We start from the raw sequence: 19,578 nt of genomic DNA on the forward strand, positions 1-19,578 counted from the left end.
TGCAGTGATCCTCTCCATATGATAAATGTCTTTAGCTGTGTCCAACCACTCCTTAAGACTCAGGAGTTCCCTTCTCTTCCAATGTCTGGCAAGGCATGCCCTTGCGGCTAGCAGCAGAAAGTGGGTCATATGCAGCAAGGGGTGCCATTGTTCCTCTTTTTTTGTCCAGGCCAAAAAGCACTAACATTGGGTCCAACACCCTTTCCTTCCTCCCACGTCTTTAATCCATACCAGGACCTCAGCCCAATATACGTGGACTTTTGCGCATCTCCACCACATGTGCCAGTAAGCAGCTCTGTCCCCACAGCAAAGAGGGCTAACTGTGAGGAACATATTGGCGAGCCGCACCGGGTCATATTGCCACTGATGCAGTAATTTCACACCATGGAGTTTGTACTGGCAGGCTATTGATGTTTTGAAGGCCCTCCTACATATGAACTGCCAAAGGTGTGTATTCAGGTCCAGGTACCTTTCCCACCTCTGCCAGAGACCTTCATCTGCACCCCTGCACATCTAGCAGTGCACTATAGAGTAATGAGATGAGACCCTTCATCTCTGTCTCTCCATCTAGCACCTTCTCTATGGGTGTAAGGTCTCTTTGGACCTGATCTCGAATATTTGTTTTAGCCAAAGTTTCTCTTTCATCTTGTAAATACTCTTTCCAATGTACTCTTCATTTTTACTATATGTGGCATTGTGGAAAAAAACAGCAAAATGCCGGCCTTCTCTTAGGCCAAAATGGGTTTCTGTACAATTTTGACAGAGTAGTATGACCAGATTACTGAGCTATTTTGACCAAATGAACTCTTGAGAGGATGGATCTGTTTTGGTGGGGAAGAATGAACTAAAATTGTTAAATGGTGAACATTTGCTTCACTTGCAGCTGAAGACTGGCATCCCACCCGGGCCTCACATCCTGGTTGTCATTGTAAAATACATGCTTTTGAGGGAGGCCAACATTTATATATATTTTTAGTAGGTGATGGAAAATAAATCTCAGCTAACACAATTATTGAGCAAGCTAATGTCCATGTTTAAAGTAAAATCTCTGCTATGCAATATATAACTGAACACATGTCATTGATTTTCAATCTTTTGTGTTTCAGTTGCTCCATGAGTATTGGATGGTACTGCGAGATCATGTATCTGCCATCGATGAGCTTGCAATGGCAACAGAACGTCTCAGAGTGCGCCACCCTGAAGAGCCAAAGCCTAACCCTCCAGTACTTCACATCATTGAGCCTCATGAGGTGGGTGTTCTGCAGGGTAGAAATTACTGGTGTGTGTTTATCAAGTTTTGAACCACGTGCACAACATCATGCATATAATGTGCAAGAGACTGTAATCTTCCTGTAAAACCATGATCTTGTAACGAAAAAAAGCACAGACTATTTGCCTGTGATAGGTTATTACAGCTGCATGATGTTGTCACAGTGCCCCCTGACTTGCAGCCCCTCACCACTTTTCACTTAGTGGTTGACTGTGGGACAGTTCCTGGCTGGGAAACAGTGTAACTTCACAGGTCATTTGACACATTACCCAGGTAAGCAATTTGATAAAGAAAGGGAAGGGCAGGAAGGAAAAGCAAGGAGAAAATAAAAATAAAACGATAACAATAACCTGAACAGATCTGAGAAGGAGGGACAGATAAAGGCACCACATGAAATACATCTGGGTGGAGAACTCATGAGTTAATTTCTTTCCTCAGACATTGGGCCAGCATCGAATCGTGCTACAGGGCCAACTCAGCTTTTTATCCTGCAAAGGTCGAAATATTGAGTACAATTAAACTGGGTAATAATCACACTTTTTATTACATCCCTCACACCGTCACATGCACAAACAATCTGGCATAAATCGCAACACGAGAGCAGAGATTATTCAAGGAATAGAAAGTATGCATATCTGCATTTAAAGATAGGGTCTGGAAAAGAAATTAGTCAAATGCACAGAAATAATTAACCGAAAAAAGGAGCAAAAGCCATATGAGACTTTTTTGACCCCCGTTAATAGTTCTTCTGTGCTAGACATCATCGACAGAGAAAAGGATCTGGTGAATCTCACTGTATACTCAACATGGGACCTAATCTATCTATGTGCATTTTTTCCAGAGGCACATACACTTCAGAAATGTTCCCTAACTTCATGGGACGCCCAATTAATGTATATATTCCCACCCCTCAGTACTCACAAATAGGAGCCGGGATTTACTCTAATTCCCTTAATGGGATCACTCCCCACGAGATTACTTACCTTTTAGATGATACTCACATCCAGATTTCTTTTTGCTGAATCACAGATAGGTGGGCATCCCCTCTTAGGGACTGCTTCAATGGTCCCCCTCTAGGAAAAGGTGGCATCAAACAGTAAGCTAGGGGTAGCTTTTCTCCACAGCCTGTCTGTTTTCTCTTCCACTGAAGAAGGCCTGGGACTTTAACTCCTTGTAGGCCTCACCGTTGGGGCTCTGGTTATAATCAGAAATTGATCCAAAAGGGGGCAATCTATTCCATCTGCTTCAGGTTTTCAACCCTCCTTTCTCTCCTTCCACATCAGTCAGTAAGTGAGCAAGTGGGTTTCTTCAGTATGTGTCTAAGAGTGAGTACCTCAGTCCCAGTGCTTGTGTGTTTGACATTTTATAGAAGAGAAACCCCCACCTTTTTGAGGTGTGTATGATTTCCCCAATCTAACTGGTCAAAGTATAGGATTGGAAACATTTCACAAAGTGGCATCACAATAGACCTTCCCATCAGTGGTCATTCAGCATACTAAGGAATGGGGAGTGCATGTGAGTAACTTCTACACCCAGTTTCTCTCCCATTTAAATTGATGTCATCTCAGAGGTGTCTTGCATTAAAATGAATCACATTCTGAAACATTAAATTCCCCCATGTGACCACTTTAATAATTTACTCACCAGATTCCTTTCGATGGCACAAATCAATTGTTGCATGTTTTTATCATTATAGCATGCTAATAATTATATATGACCCCCTGTGCTGGTTGGTGGTCTTGTCTTCATCTTCTTCCCACATGGGTGGCAGACTATCCACTTAGGAGCATTGCAAAGTAATTGGTTAAACTTGAAAAGTTAACACCTATATAGTTGGCAGCCAATGCGGGTAGTGGATCAATACTGTATACAGAGTGCGTCATGAATGACGATGTTAGTGCTTATTACGAAGACTCTATTTTGATGAGTTAGAGAACTCTGTGGCAAGGGATCGATAATACCACTGTCGCCATTTTCCATTTTCTATACAAAATAAAGCTCTTGTTCTTCTCGGCAAAGGGTGCACTAGCCTTTTTCCCTAGCGGATTGTTTTTTCTATTTCTGGTTACCGATGAGTTACTCTACAGCTAGGATATATATGTTGCTGGGGTGTGCTGTTTCTCCACAACGAAATGTACATACACCTAATTTGCTTATTAAAACTACATTTAAACATTTATTTCCGTCACCTCTTGAGAAGTTTCCAGACCTGTAGTCCTTTCAAGTGTTACATTATTTCATTCTGGAAGGCCTGCAAGATGGTGTTAATAGATTTGAATTGAGCAGGACCACAGATTTATCTGAATGTAAATTATTTTTTTAAATGTTCATCCCTAATATATACACAGTTCAAGTAATACAACTCAACGCTTAAACCTAATAGCATGGTCTGCTTTGCTTTGCCTGTTTGAAGGATGATGCATATCTGCAGTGGACAGGCTTTAAAGAGTTTATTAGCTTGGGAAGGGAATTTATCTGTTCTCTAATCCTGTATGCTTGAGTTGGAGGGTCTTTGAGTTGAAAGGATTCCCATATGCCAGAATTCAGTGCTGGCTCCATTTAAAGTTGGTTTCACAATTGCAGCTTTTAATGTGCATTTTCCTGTTCCCCCTGATTTTACATTTTCCCCAAAACACAGCACCCTAAAATATTGTTTTTCTTTCTTTAAACTTCTGTTCTTTCTCCTCAGATTAGGCAGTTGCCCAATTGAATAAACATTGCAAGTTATCTGTCTTCCCCCCTCCCTTACTTTTTCTATGCACTTATTCTATCAGAATTGTCCCTGGACCTAGTATGATAGTAACACATGTTTGTCTCCTCCCCCCTCCCTGACTTGTCATTCCCCCCCTCCTCCTCCAGCACTATCTGAAATGTCATCAGGCCTAGTACAATATTCACTTGTTTTGTTCCTCTCCATCCTTTCTCCTCCCCCCTCCCTACCTCTTGTAATTCTCTGGCTCTACCAGAAATGTCATCAGGCCTAGTACGGTAGTCACCTGTCTGTTCCCATTTCCTTCTCATCTGTGTTTTAGCGCTTGCACTATCGGAAATGTCGCCAGGCCGAGTACGATAGTTAATTTCACATTCTTGTTGTTCATGGCCTGTAAGAATGTTTTTGTATTTTCCCTTGTTCCCTCCCTTGCCGTGAAGCGCTTTGAAACACATTGTGTATAGGCACTATATAAATAAACTATCATAACATATCGATGTCTGGTACTTGAAATGTTCTTCTGAGTCCTTGTCATCTATGGTTTGGAACGGCTGCAAAACATTGCACATTTCATTTATACATGTATTTCCCAACTGCTGTTAGGAGGCTGCAGCTTGAATATTGTTTTTAAAATGTCGCCTTGCTCTGCATCTTTTCTCATGAATTTGACTTCCCTACATATCCTATCCCTTCCTCTTACTCCTTGAGGAAAGCAATGTTTGGAATATATTTCTGATGGATCTTCCTTCCCTCTCCATTCTTTTCCTTCAAGAGATTTCTGTGAAACAACCTGTTCCCGTTCCACAGGTCCTGGAAATAAGTATTTATTTAATGAACTAAAGAGAAGGGTACAAAATCTGATTTAGCAACACAAAGAAACCATTTTTTATGAAAAATAATGCATCCTATCACAACATTTGTACATGCTGATTTTTCATTCAGTCATTTTCTAGCACTCTAATTTGATTACTTAGCTGTTAATTTGTCCTGATTACTCCTTTTTCTTTTTCTGGTCTTTCAATTTCAGTCTCCATCATTTTCTTCAGATGGCTCCTCAGTCATTCTCAAAGCTGGTCTAGAGTAACAACTTTTCAATTGATTGCTATGTGCCAATTTTTCCGCAACCATCTCTCCTTTTGAGGTTGGATCTTGTAGGCAACAGGAGAGATACTTTCTATGATCTCATTATCTTATCGTAAGAGGGCAAAAACATCTTCTACTTGGCTTGGTTTCTTTGAAAATTGTATAGATAAACCCTGTCACCTATCTTGTTATCCCGTCTTGATGTCTTGAGGTTATAGTAAAACCTCATTCCTTCAGCAGACTTTTCCAGAATGATTTGGGCATATGCAAAAGAATGCTATAGGTACTTCCTTAAGTACTCAATGTATTCATGAGTAATTGAGGCACTAACCAATATCTGCTCCTGAGTTCGGTAAAGCAGATGTTGAGGTAATGCCATGTTTCATCCAGTCATCAATTCAAATGGAGACATCTTGGTGGCAGAAGGTGTTGATCAAATGGCCATCAGGACAAGTGGCAATTGGATTTCCCAACTTGGTCTAGAATCGACCACAAACGTCTTCAAGATACTCACAATGGTTTTGTTTTATCTTTCCAGCCCTCCGCACGATGATGGCTGGTAGGCGATGTTGATTTTTGTTTTTACTCCTAGAATTTCCTGCATCTTAGTCATCACCACACTGGTAAAATGACTACCTCTGTCGGACTCAATCCTTTGCAGAAGATGAAAACGAAAGACAGCGTGGTTGATCAGCAAAGTGGCAGCTGTCCCTAGCTTACTATTTGGGGCAGGAAGGCACTCAATCCACTTTGTGAAGAGGCATGTCACAGTCCACATGTATTTATTTACTCTGGAAGAATGGGTTACTGGTCCAATGATCTCTACTTGCAAACCTGACCATGGTAACGTCATTCCTCTTTTCTGTAAAGAAGCTCTGTGTTTGGGAGAACATGGTTGGAACTGAGCACATATAAGACATTCTTTTAAATATGTGTTGAGATTCTGGCCCATGTGTGGCAAGTAAGCAACTTCTCACAGTATCCAAGGGTCTTTTGAAATCCCCGAAGAGCAGTTGGCATGGTTCAGCATCAGACTTCGGAAGGAGGTAGGTACCACCCACTGGTCATACCCAGATTTGGGGTTTCCTTCCCAACAGCCTGTTTTGAACCTTGAACATATTCTGAAATTTCATCTGAATAGGAAGGTAGTCCTCTCCTTGGTAGTCGATTTTCCTCTGGCAGAATCAGGACTGAATCCTCAAAGTATTTAGAGAATGTCCCAATAGTGGGATCCTCTTTTTGAGCAGTGATGGAGTCTGCATCAGGAGCATCTCTACTCCACTGAGCAGCTGTAAGTTCACGGTCAGTGCGAGTTTGTGATCTGGTCACTGCCGTGACCTAGATTTCTCAGAGCAGTTCTCCTTTAGAGCTCTCCACATTTAAAGCCCCCCCCTTTAGGGCTCTGGTTTTATCCAGTTGATCCGCCAAGTCATTTCCAGTCTTAACAGGACCCTCTTATCTTTGAATGACCGTTGTTCATCTTCCAATAGATGGTCATTTGATTAGACGTCACCAGATCATCAATACTCTGGATCAATCTACTATGTTTTAACAGTTTCTTATTTGTGCAAAGCATGCCCCTGTTTTTCAAATTAATCAGGTATTCCACAAACCCATTTCACACAGAATCAGAATCAATGATAATCACTAGTTCTGTGAGTTTGTGGTTTACAGCATTTAGGGCAGCTTGATAAACTGCCATCAGCTCTGCCACCTGACTACTCCAGGGACCTATTTTGGATACAGCCGAGGGTTCAGAAAGATTTACCCAAGTGTCCCCAATGCCAGCAACCAATTCTTTCTTCCCCGTCTTTTGTAATGTAATAGAAACATGCATCCACATGTTTTCTTCATGCACTTTGTGTGGGGACGCGAGAAATGCCTCCATATTATTATTAGTGATCAGACTTTTGTCCTCGAGACAGTGTTTTTCGGCACAGTCATGCAAGTCTGCCAATCCTTGTGCTAGAGGGCTCTTCTTATTTTGGCTGTACCTGACCTCCGCAGAAAAGGCCTGCATTGACAGGATTCATTAAGTGATTCTTGAACTGGAGACATTCCCACCCTGTATTCTATCACTTTGTAAATATTCTAACAGTTGGGGGCGGGGGGCGGTCTCTGCTATGTGGCACTCCGCCTGGATAAACTGGCAGTAGTTTTTCAACACCCACACGGTTGTTCTTTTTCACAATCTTTGCATTTTTCTTATACGGAGGATAATGATTTACTCATGTAGGCGATTACCTTGTTGATTTTGTAATTGTTTTGATATAACACTGCCGTCAAACAGGTATCTGAGAAATATGCAGAATCCTTGGATGTCAACTTTTCTCCCATTGTGGGGACCCTTCTCATGGGCCAGGGTGGAACGGCCCCAGTCTAATATTCCCCCTAGGGGTGGTGCACATTGGGAGGATCACATTGGTACGAAAACCCCTTATGAATGAGGGACAACATTTTTGGGAGAACACTGTATTAACCTACCCCTTCACAACCTCCCTACCCTCTTACCCTATACAGGATCCTGTAGTCCCTACACTTCCATGTATCTATGTACAGTAGATTTTTCCACCTCCTTAACAAGTACTGGGACGAGGAAGGGTAGGGACTACCCATGTGAATCATGTGGCAAAACTGGGACAAGGAAGAACATCCAGAACCTAGTGAATAAGAACTATGTTGGGACCGAGATGAAGAAGAGGCATAGAGTGCCAAAGAGCACCTCAGAGAACCAACAAAAGCAGTCCAGTAATGTGGACAATTGATTACTATGAGTTATTTGTAAGGAAAGGACAGACAAGTCTTCAACAAGCCCTCCCTGGAGGAACCGCGAAGTTCAAGGACGCTGGAGAAGGAGAACGGACTGGGACCTCACAATAAGGGAAAGCAAGTCCAGAGTCGAATGGACACAAAGGAAAGAGCAAAGCAGAAATTACTGGTGAACTGGGAGGCAGATGAGCATGGGAAGCAACATTTCAGCCATCCAGAGAGACACTACCTCTGTGGAGCAGCCACAGACAGAAGGCAATCAGGTAGCGGCGGGGAAACCACAGAGCTGACAGCCGGTTCCTGAAGAGGCCCAAACACTACCACAGAACATAGAAAAGGGAACGCAGACGGCAACGGAGATGCAGCGGGCCCAAGCCTGTGGGGCAAAAGTTGGCAAACACCGAAAATCCTCTGCATACAGGGTCTGGGACTCCAGGGCAAGAACCATATCAGTCTGCAGATGCATCAAGAGTGCTCACAATAGTCACATTACTTGACAGGAGAGTACACCAGGTAGACTACCTGGAGCATCAAAACATGCAAATCTGGGACACGGACCCATAAAACAATACCAAGGTATCGATAGAAAGGAACTGTTCTTCCTAAAGATTTTGAGAGAAACCAGGGGAAGGGAGATACTCCGCCAGCTACTCTATTCAAGAAACATACAAATTCCAGGTCCAGACAAGGGAAGACATTCCTCTGAACAGCCTTGAGACTTTTATCCTTAGTTGGCTATAAGTGTTAGAGACAGAGGTAAGGTTTGACACAATAGTGGACATTTATTGTTTGGACATTCCGACAACCTCCTTAATTATTAGTGGAGGAAGGGAAATCCCTTTTAGCATTATTTCTTGGACAACACCAAGAAGCCTGTCTTTACAACACCCTATCCATCAGAGGTGTATACATCAGTTTCGTTCTTCGTGTTTACCCCAGATCTTCACACCTTTGGCTGGGCATCCTCTTGCCGTGTATATTCGGGGCTCCACTGCCACACACATGTCCACATCAGCGCACCATTGCGCCAAAAGCGGCCACTCCGGTGAGCCCCAGCGCTGGGCTATGTTACATTTGATCAATCCCACTGTCCTAGACAAGAACAATTTTCCCCATCTGTTGGCACTCCCCTCATCGGTGATACGCAGGAGCAACATTTTGGGATCAGTCGGTACATCTGTAGTCAATTTGTCGCAGCTTTGTTGCCAAAAGCATCGGACTTGGGGACATTCCCATAGGAAATATATAAAGGTTCGCCCCGCCCCCACCTGACAACGCAAACAGTTCGGATTGGTGGGCCGATTCCATTGGTACAGTGCTACTCTGGGGTAGTATACCCTATGTAAAATCTTGAGCTGTATTAGACCGATCTTAGAGGCTATGGTGATTTCCTGTGGGCACATCAGAGCCAGTATCCAGTCCTCCAGTTCAATATTACCCACATCCGACTACCATTTTGCTTTGAGTGGTGAGCTCTGGTGTAGCAAAGGATGTTATGCGATTGTATAGAGTGGACGTGACTTTGGTTGGTATGTGTTTCAAGAGGACATTACACTCTAGAGGGTGTATTGTGGCATATCTGAGAGTAGGGGGAGATGCTTGTGTCGTACATGAGTGATCTGCATGTAGTGGTAGCATTCGGCTTCTGGCCGCCCAAATTTCTGTTTTAAGGTCTCAAAAGAAGTCATGTTACCCCCAGTAAAGATGTCCCCAACCACCAAAACCTGAGCCTCCACCCATCTTGGCCAGTACGGCAATCTCCCCAATTCAGCGAGGTTGCTGTTATTCCATAAGGGTTGCATCAGGGTTATTCTATTTTCCCATCCAATGTGTTTGTGCTTCTTTTCATATTAGCGCAGTGTGTACCAACATCGTAGGTGGGCAGGATCAGTTTAAGGGCTGGTGAAGATTCATAAGTGGTGACGTGTTCCGTAGACCTAGTATCTCAGCCTTGATATGTGGAAGTTCTTTATCACTGTGCAACACATCATTGACCACCTTCATCTGGCTTGCCCAATTGTAGGGGTGTAGATAGGTGTAGACCTATGCCCCCTTCCCAGACTGATCTTTGTAGTGTCTTAAGGGAGATACGCGGGTGTCCCTCACCCCAGGTTAACTTCCTGAGGAGAGCGTCCACCCGTTGAAATTCCAAGTCAGGAATCTGCAGGGGGGCATTTTGCATAATGTATAAAAAGCGGGGTAGTGTCAGCATCTTAAACAGAGCGGCTCTACCCACTGTCGTCAAGGGGAGTAGCATCCAGTGTTGCACGTCATTATGGAGTATCTCAGTGATCGGGTGTAAGTTGCGAGGCACATATTCTGAGAGGTCCACCGAGATGTGGATCCCCAAATATCGGAAGCAATCACGCTCCACACAGTATGGGCAGTCAGGTGGAATCCCATGTTCCCCGCCTTTTACTGGGAAGAGAACTGATTTACCCCAGTTGACTCGTAACCCGCTGAATGTGCTGTAATGTTCCAACATCTGGGTAACAATGAAGCAAGCGTGGACCGGATCACTCAGATACAGCAGAAGGTCGTCTGCGTACAGGGAAAGCTTGTCCTCCCCAGGTTTGGCCACCGGAAACCCATCCATGTGCTTGTTTGACGAAGCCACAAGGCCAAAGTTTCAATGGCAATTGCGAATAGTAAGGGGGACAGTGGGCACCCCTGACGCGTCTCCCACCCCAGCGAAAAGGTCCTGGAGAGCCAACCATTGACACTAACCTCTGCCAGCGGGGCCTTTTATAGTAACTGGACCCATCCAAGAAAAGTCTCCCCGAAACCCATTTGCCGCATAATTTCCCATCGACTTTCCCATTGCACTGAGTCAAAAGCTTTTTTAAAGTGAATGACCTGTAAAGCGAGGGGTTCAGTAAGGACCGGTGCTCGCTCCAGGAGCAGGTCGAGGCGTCGTATGTTCATATGCATCGATTTGCTTGACATAAAACCACACTGATCTGGGTGGACCAGAGAGGAAATCACTGTCTCCAATCTGGTTGCCAGAACCTCCGCCAGGATCTTGGCCTCCCCGTTAATCAGTGAGATCGGTCTATATGAACTACAATAGTTCTGGAGGCTTCCCTGGTTTATGGATCACTGCTATGCTGGCCTTGCGCAAGTCCGGAAGAAGGAGACCCTGTTCTCTGCAGTGGAGAAACATCTTATGTAGGGGGACTGACATCTTTTCCTCCTCCCAGTAGTTTTTTTTTTCCAGGTTTCCGCAGGGAAAGCACTAGGACCCAGTGTTTTTCCCAAGTGCAGTTGGGCAATGGCCTCGCAATCTCCGATTCAGTGACGTCAGCGTCCAACTGTGTACGTTGCGTCTCAGATAGTCGAGGGATCGTGATCTCCTCCAGTATAGAAAGATTCACTGGGCAAGTCGGGCCTTTATACAGAGTAGCATAATATTCTGCGAAGGCATCCGCTATTTCCCAGTCCTGATGAACGGTTACGTTTTGTGTTTGGATTTCTCCATCATAACGGTGGCCCTGATCTCTTCTCTCCAGCCAGGCCAGCATCTTACCTGCTTTATCACTGTGCTCATATATACGTGCACACGTTTCCCGGTGGGCATGCCTAGCGTTGTCTAGTGCAATATTCCTGAGATGCTGCCTAGCTTTTAGGGGGATCAATGTGTGTCTGGTGTTCCAGTCATTATCTATTTGGCCTCCTCGTCCTCCGCTTCTCTCTCGCTTCTAACATTTTATGGTGCTGGTCTTTCCTTTTTGTTGCTTATCATTTTATATGCCTCCCAAACTATTTCTGGATCATCCACCGAGTCGGAATTAATCTCAAAATACTCAGTAGTTTTCTCCTGAATGTGTTGAATGAACTCTGTGAAACCGAAGTAATGGTTATTTAACTTCCATGTTACGGGGGGAGTGGGTATTCGTGTCTATCTCTATCATAAGGGGAGAGTGATCTGAAATGCCCCTGGGTAAGAAGGTTGCTGTGGTAACCCTGCATGCTTCTGGGATTGGGAGAAAAAATTGTCAAGCCTCGATAGGGAGGCGTGGGCGCCCGAGTGGGACAAGTAGTTACGGTCTTGTGGGTGGAGTTCTCTCCATACATCACACAGGCCGAGTGCGGACGTGAAATTTACAAGTTTCGTGGGCGTGTTAGGGTTCCGTCCTCGAATGTGAGTGCGGTTTAGTGTCACGTCCATTACCTCGTTAAAATCGCCACCAAGGATCCACAGATCGGGCTGGTATTTCGCAATTATGGCCACAGCGTCCTCAGAAGGTCTCCAATGACCACTAGCTGGGCGTATATGGCCATTATACCTATGGTCTCCCCTCACAGTGTGCCTTGTATCATTACGAATCTGCCTCTGGGGTCTTGTTCCACTGAGGCTAACACAAATGGGAGACGTTTATGCAATAGGATCAGAACTCCACATGAGCCCATGGAGAAACCCACATGGATAGCGTACAGCTATTCGTCCTCGGAAAGAGGGTGAATGTCGAACCCGCTAAATGCGTCTCAGTGAGAAGGGTTACGTCAGAGGAGTTCCTGTTGAGGAGTTGGGTGACAAGTCATTGCTTAATCCCTGATCCAAAACCATTGACGTTCCATGTAAGTAGTGAAAGACACTGGTTAGCCGTGTTGGCCCCTATCCCAAGTTGAGAGTATGTCATGGGTGTATCTGGGCGTGTAGAAGTGTGAAGGCGGTGTCAGTGGTATGCATGTCGTGTTTCGGGCAAGCAAGTGTGTGGGTTTCCCCATCTATCCCTTTCATGAACCTAAACATTGAACAGAAACAAGAACTGCACTCATCCTTCCATTTTCATTCCCTAGTCCCCCCACCCCGCTCCCTATACTCCACCCCAACTTGAAGCATCTGTCTCACAAACTTAGTTGATAGTCGAAATGGTAGACTATCAGTAACCAAACTAAAATGTACACATTGTGCTGCCTAATGTGGCAGCAGCCAATAAATCAGACAATGCAACTGATGGAACAGAGGCCTGGGGGTGGTCTCGGGCTGCACAGCATGAACACGGGTCGTGGCAGGTCCGTTGAATCTGTGTCTTAAAACTCAGGAGTTTGTATGTATCCAGTCATATCGGCAACATTAGTGTCATCATTTCAGCGACTGAGTGGTCGGTCCGATTCTTGCATCTGAGTGGCGGTAGGTCCATTAGAGGCCCTGCAGGATGTGCTCTCGCTCTGTTGTTCGTACTAGTCCTGTTAGATCTCCAGTCTCCTTCCAAGTGTTGTTCTGCCCATTTCCAAGCCTCTCGAGGATCCATGAACTGAACTGTGGTGCCCTTGTGGTATATTTTTAGTTGCGCCGGGAACAACAGGCCATATTTGACGTTTAAGGACTGTAGACGTTTCTTGAGCTGGTCGAAGGACTGTCTGGCGTGTTGCACCTCTCTGATATAATCCAGAAAGAATCCGATACAGGATCTGTTGTACGTGATTGATCCTTTGGCTCGGGCCATTTGTAGCAGTGCGTCACATTCCCTGTCGTGCAACAGCTTGGTGATGACCGTACGCGGCGTGGCACCCAGAGTGTGCCTTCCTGTGGGCATTCAGTTTCAGTGTGCCTGCTCAATGGAAAAGAAGTTTGAAAATGTCTTAGGCGCAAACATGTCTTCAAACTATTGTTCTAGCAATAGTTCCATATTTGGGCCTTCAGATTTCTCTGGCAAACCCAGAATGCGAACGTTGTTTCTCCGTGATCTGCCCTCTCCTTCGTCTACCTGCTCCTCCATCATCTTCAGGCAAGCCATTACTCTTGACATTTGTTTTTGCATGTTGCACAGGCCGTCTTCTGTACCTGATGAGTTTTTCAGCTTCCCCAGTATGAGAGGACAATTTCTGGAGGATGTGGCGAAGAGGGACACGTCTGTGCTAATGCAATCCATTTCCTTTTCCGTGGAGGCGTTGGCGATGGCGTTCATGACTTCCTTCAGAGATGGTTCCTTCTGTGTCTGCTGCTTCACTTGACGATGTATGTCCGCAAGGAGTAGTCAGTGCGGCGTCACATACTGGTCCATCTTGCTTTCGGTAGATGCCTTTTTGGGCTTGTCCTTGACCATGGTGGATCTAGTATCAGAGGTGGGCTGCCAGTTCGGTCACCTACAGCATAAGTGGAATGGCAGTGGTCACAGGGGCCACTGCGTCTCAGCGTTCGAAGCTGTCAGTAGTACAGCGGGGTATTGGTGCGTAATCCCGCTGCCTCATGATCCGGGACCACCACGAGGTTCCTGTTCAGCGTGTCTAAGGGAGTGTGGCGTGACCATCGTGTCCAGTTTCAGCGAGGGTCGCCCTAAGATGTAGAATGTGACACACAACCACTCCACGGGGGGAAGTGTGGGGGAAACCCTGGTACCCGTAGGTCGCCTGATGGCGTCTGTTGCCTGTGAGGAGCGGGCATGTAGGAGGAATGACCTTGTGAACTCACAGATCATACCCTAAAGGTAGGTAAGTTAACCTTGCTGTGGCTTCCGGGTGTGCAAGGAGTTTCGGCTTGTCACCAGGTTGTCCAAGATTTCAAGAAGGGATGAGTCACGTCCGGGTAGGTGCACCAGGCGTTGCCACAGCAGTGGTTTTTTAGTTCCTGCAGAGGCTCTGCAAGCCCCATTGCCAGCCCCCTCCCAGCATCGGTTCTAGCCAGCGACAGTTCAGCACCTGTGGACCTTAAGGGCAGGGGGGCAGCAGCCCAGGGGATCATGGGTCTTGGCAAAGAGCCATTCCAGTTTCTAGCGTACATGCAGCGCACTCTTTGCGTCAGGTCACGACATTGGCTACTCTGCGTTGCAGTGGCTCCCCACCAGTTCTAGTGGGCCACCAAAAGTCTCACCACCTCTGACCAGGTAGTGTCCTCCCTGTTTGCCCACGCTTATATGTCTGTATCTTAGTGATGACCTGTGGAGGTACTATGGCACTAGGTGGGCACACCTTTTGCAACTCGGATATAGTCCAGTACTTTAATAGCATATATCTGCTCCTGTGGAACTAACGTAGTGGCAGTATCCAGTAGCGTGTGATCAGGGAGTTAGCATAGAAGTGAAGTTGTGCTGGGCGTCGGGGTCCGTCACCGACTCACCCATGTAGGATCCAATGTCTGTTATCTGTCGTAGACCCCAGGTGCACTTCACTGCTCCTTCTCAGTGTTACGCAAGTGTTACTTGGTTGCGTGCTTTGTGTGGGGCTGCATCAGGGGGCCTGGAGTCCTGTGGGCACCCAGGGGTCAGAAGGGATGTTGCAGAGTTCCAACCGTGTACGCGCCGTGGATTATGCTGACCCTTAGTGCCGGGGCTCAGAGCAGGAGTTATCGATCCTCGGCCGACGGTGCTCCTCCAGTTAGTCTGCACAGCTGATCTCAATCTCCTCCGAAAGTCAGGACTGCTCCGACGGTGGCAGCCGCTCCTCCAGCTTGACCGAAGCCTCTCAGTCGGCTGTGGGCAACCGTGTATTATCAGTGGCTCGTAGTCACCCAGGCAGGTCAGCGCCTGCTTGGCGGCAGGCCGTTGGCCGATGCGCTTCTGCCTGTGGTGTCACTGCACAAATCGTGCCGACTGGTGAGTCCGGATGCGGTATCCTCAGCTCTGTTACGCTGCTTGCCAAAAGTGGTTTGTGTGCCTCTGTGTCTCACTCTAGCCGCAGTTAGCCGGCGGCCATTTTGGCAAGCGTGTCTCGCATCGCAGTGGCTCGTCCCTCCTCTGCTGATTTCTCGGTCAAGAGCCGGGTTCCTTAGGGCGCAGTTCGCCTGACGGTTCCTCACACGGTTACCTTCCAGCAAATGTGCTGTTTTTTTAGTTTCGCCACGGAAAACAGGATGATAATGTAGGATATTGCTGCCGGCCCCGGCAGCTTCAAGGACTCGCATCCTCATTGCTCGCCAGCTGGCCACGCTCCCCTGAGCAATGCTCTTCTGATAACAAAAGAATATACAATAGATAAGAAATCAGATTTGATAGGAAGCTTTGAGCTTCTTACAATGGTGTGAGTTTGAGGGACATTCCAAACAGTTTGTGGAGGGGATTAAATAGAATAATCACCGGGGATAATACATAAGTAGACATACATAGATTAAGGACAGTGAACGTTGGACATTTTTTAGTGCAGGTAGGCGATATGGCCAGCTGGGCTCGCGATGTGACCTTGATAGGTGAAATGCTAGAGTGGATGGACAGACGCAGGTTAGAGGCGAGGGAAAAATGTTAGCTAGCAGGTAAGTGAAAGGTATGTTGGGAGGCTAACTCTGAGACAAGAAGGTAGGATTTAGTTTGGGTTTGAACAGATCAGTGTGGACTGTTTAGCAAATATCCAGGGGGAAGAGAATTCCATGAAAGTTGAACAAGACGAGAGAAGGAGCTGAAGCGAGAGGAAGCATTGGGATTGCGAGGAGCCACAAGGGTAGTCAAGGAGGCCGAGCAGAGATTATGAGAAAGCTTGTAGAGTTGGATAGAGGAGGATAGATACAGTGGTGCCTTACCATGGATGGATTTGTGAACCAGGAGAAGTTGAAATCTGGATATTTTGCATCATCAGACATCCAGCCTGGCAAAGGTACGAGGAAGTAGGTGTGACGTGACGGAGTTCAAAGAGAGTCTGGGTAGCAAAGTTAATGATCTTGTTGAGAGAACAGATAGCATAGTTGGGGAGAGGAAAGAGGATGCTGGCACAGTAATCCAGTTTAGAGAAAACAAGAGTGGTTAAGAGATGCTTGCCGGTGTTGAAAGGAAAGAGGTGCCTGATCCTAATATTGAGGAAGTTGAGGCGACCTGCTGTTCCAGTTTTGGAGTTGAAAGTAGGGAAGGTGTGAGACAGGTCATAGATGATGCTGTGGTGCTGAAGAAGAGTAGGGGAGAGTGTCAGGTGGGAGCTGGATAGGCAGAGGAACAAAGGAGAGAGAGCTTTTGGCAGGGAAGACGATCACGTCTGTTTTGGAAGAGTTTAACATCAGAGAGTGTGAAGCCATCAAGTATTTAAAGGCAGAGAGACAGTTGGACATTTTCGTAGAGCGATCAGAGGAGATTTCAGGAAAAGAGAGTAAGATTTTGGTGTTGTCCGCAAAGAGTTATGATACCCCAAAGGAGGAGATTAGTGCCCCAAGAGCAGAGGTGTATAGTGCAAAGAGGAGTGGACCCAAGACAGAGTCTTGTAAAACATCAACAGTAAGAGGAGTGAGGTGAGAGGTGTTGTTGCTCCAGGTGACAGAGAATTGGTGAGGTGGAAGGTATGATTCAATTCAGGCAAGGGATCAATTGCGAATCCCAACAAGAGAGTATTAAGGAGTTCAGAGTGATTGACAGTGTGAAAGGCAGCAGACAGGTCAAGAAGACTTGGGATAGAGGAAAGGCTGGAGTGCTTAGCAGAGGCGATGAAGTTGGACACATTCATGAGAGCAGTTTCTGTGGTGTGACTGGAACGAAACCCTGCTTGGTAGAAGGGTCTCGAAGGTTGGCGATGTCCAAGAAATTAGTAGGACATTTCAACAGAACCCTTTCAAGCACATTAGAGTAGTGCGGAAGAAGAGACACAGGGTAAAAGTTAACTGTATGTTCGAGTCAGCCCGTGGCTTTTTCAGGAGAGCGATGACCATGGCAGTTTTGAAAACGATGGGAAAGCAAGCACTAAAGGGACAATAGGCTTGACCAGCTGATGCGCAAGAGGGTCTGATGGGGCACAAAACTGATTAGCCTTCATCAGTAGAGGTAGCACTCTGTCAGTATCAGTGTGACTAAAGTGGGAGATAGAAGCAGGGGATGATGGTAGAGTAAGCAGAGTGTAAAATGTAGTAGCAGGGAGTGTGAGGAAGGTCAGGAGAGAGTCCCTAATTTTTGAAATATTTGCAGCAAAGTATTCAGCAAGGTCATTAGCTGTGAAAGTGGAGCTGATGGTCATAGACTTACGGTTTTGAGCTTGACCTTGAGGTATTGGCATCTTTCCTGGTCCCGTGTGCCTAGATGACACTAGCGTGGTTCAAAGTCCTCCCCTATGCGATAGTGCCTGCGTACATGTAATTAAGTGAAGTCTTTAACAATGAGCGTACCAGGATTCTGGCTGAAAATGCACATACCAGAATGCTTTTGAAGGTGTAAATTGGGGCTAGGGTGAAATGGTTTGTCCAATAGACAGAAACTGGATGTAGGTATTGCACTTACAAGAACTGTGAAGGTTGCCAATGTATTGCACTCGGAAGAATATTCAAGGGTACTGTGATGAATCCAGTGAAGTCATCACTGATTTCCTGGCAGTGACCTACTCGCACGTGGCCAGGGGATGGCAGCCGCTACCTGATCCCAGGGGCGGCTTTATGCGGGAGGTTCACATGGGAGGAGACAACTAACGGGTAGATGTCATGACTTCACTGGCCGAGACCTGGTATCTTTCCCTTTTCCATGCCTACAATATTGATGATCCAGAGAAGTTCTGGTAAACTAAAGATACCAGGCGAGTATAGCATATAAGAAATCTTAGTAAGCCGAAGACACCAGATGAGTGAAATATATGAGAAATCATGACAAGCAGGACAGCAAGAGAATGTAACGCTCACCTGATTCCCGCAGAGGCGCCGGTCTTGACTGGGCGAATACCGTATCTTCAAAGGTGATGTGTAACACACGGTTGGCTCTTTGGGCTGGACCTCTGTGCACTGTATGTCTGACTCGAAGAGTAAGATGTCTGCAGATAGAAAATATGGGATTAATGAACTGGGTTATTGGGTGTCTCTCTCTTCTTCCCTTTCTCTTCTCCTGTAGAACCCCAAAGGTTAACGCTCTCACCTTAGGTAAGTGAACGCCGTGCTCTCCATCTGCCTCGGGGCAGGGTGCCGTAACCAGTTTCTTCACTGGATAAGGGTGCAGGCCTCTTGACTTCAGAGGACTGCTGTCCGTCGTTTACTGCACGAACGGTAAGTTCCGAGCATTTCAAATGTCTTTAAAAGTCTTTTGTAATGATGTCTCTTGTTTTGCAGGGTTCCGGCGATGGCGGATGACGGGCCGAAGTGAGTTGAGGATGGAACCCGTGTGAGGAATAGAAGCGCCTGGAAGCACGTAAGTAAGCGCTTGTTGCCTGCTTCACGATGCGCACTAACTGTCCTTTTATCTTGCAGGTACAAGTTCGGAGCTGCTGAAGGGTGCCGGAATACCCACTGGGTTCACCGTGGGAAGGAGTAATGGCACGTGAGTATTAAAGTTACCCAATGTCTTTAAACGCACCTTCTTTTGTCTTTCAGATGCGGGATGCAGCGCCGAAGGCCTCCGGAGCGTGCGAAGAGTTGGTAAGCTTTTGTCTTTCAGATGCCGGAATGCAGTGCGAAGACCTCCGGAGCACGCGAAGAGTAGGTAAGCCTTTGTCTTTCAGATGCCGGAATGCAGCGCGAGGCGTTGGTGACAGCCAATGGACCAGGTAAGAGATGCGCTGTCACTGAAGACCGTAGTGCTAACCTGTTCTTTCTTGTCTTTATAGGTGTTGCTGAAGACTGGATTCAGGATGGTAAGCCTTTTTCCCTTAGGCCCAGGATCAGATGCAGAAGACACGATGAGCGTTCTGCTGCAGAGGATGCAGAATAACGCAAAGCAAGATTCATCCATCGGGTGTGGTTTAAATAGCCGCCTGTAGTGCTTAGGTGTCTCCTTACACAGCCTCGCCTAGAAGAAAAAGAGTTCCTGCTTTCCAGAAGAGTTCCAGTGTTCTGAACCTAGGGAGTGGCTCCTGCTCCACCCAAAAGGAAAAGTAGTCCCAAACAGAAGAGGATCAGAGGCTCAACTGGCAGGTAAGTAAG

At 46.3% G+C, this 19,578-nt stretch overlaps 1 protein-coding gene across 1 annotated transcript in view; it reads left to right on the forward strand.

The window, feature by feature from the left end:
* SHPRH (SNF2 histone linker PHD RING helicase) overlaps positions 1 to 19,578 on the forward strand; it is a 1,474,452-nt gene that overhangs the window by 946,382 nt on the left and 508,492 nt on the right. The window contains exon 22 of the mRNA XM_069606718.1: positions 1,107 to 1,250. Within this exon, the coding sequence (XP_069462819.1) occupies positions 1,107 to 1,250 (144 nt within the window). The remainder of the gene's footprint in view (positions 1 to 1,106; positions 1,251 to 19,578) is intronic.

This window comes from Ambystoma mexicanum, chromosome 4p, assembly GCF_040938575.1.
Source record: "Ambystoma mexicanum isolate Mex_15411 chromosome 4p, UKY_AmexF1_1, whole genome shotgun sequence".
In the NCBI taxonomy this organism is placed as follows: Eukaryota; Metazoa; Chordata; class Amphibia; order Caudata; family Ambystomatidae; genus Ambystoma; species Ambystoma mexicanum.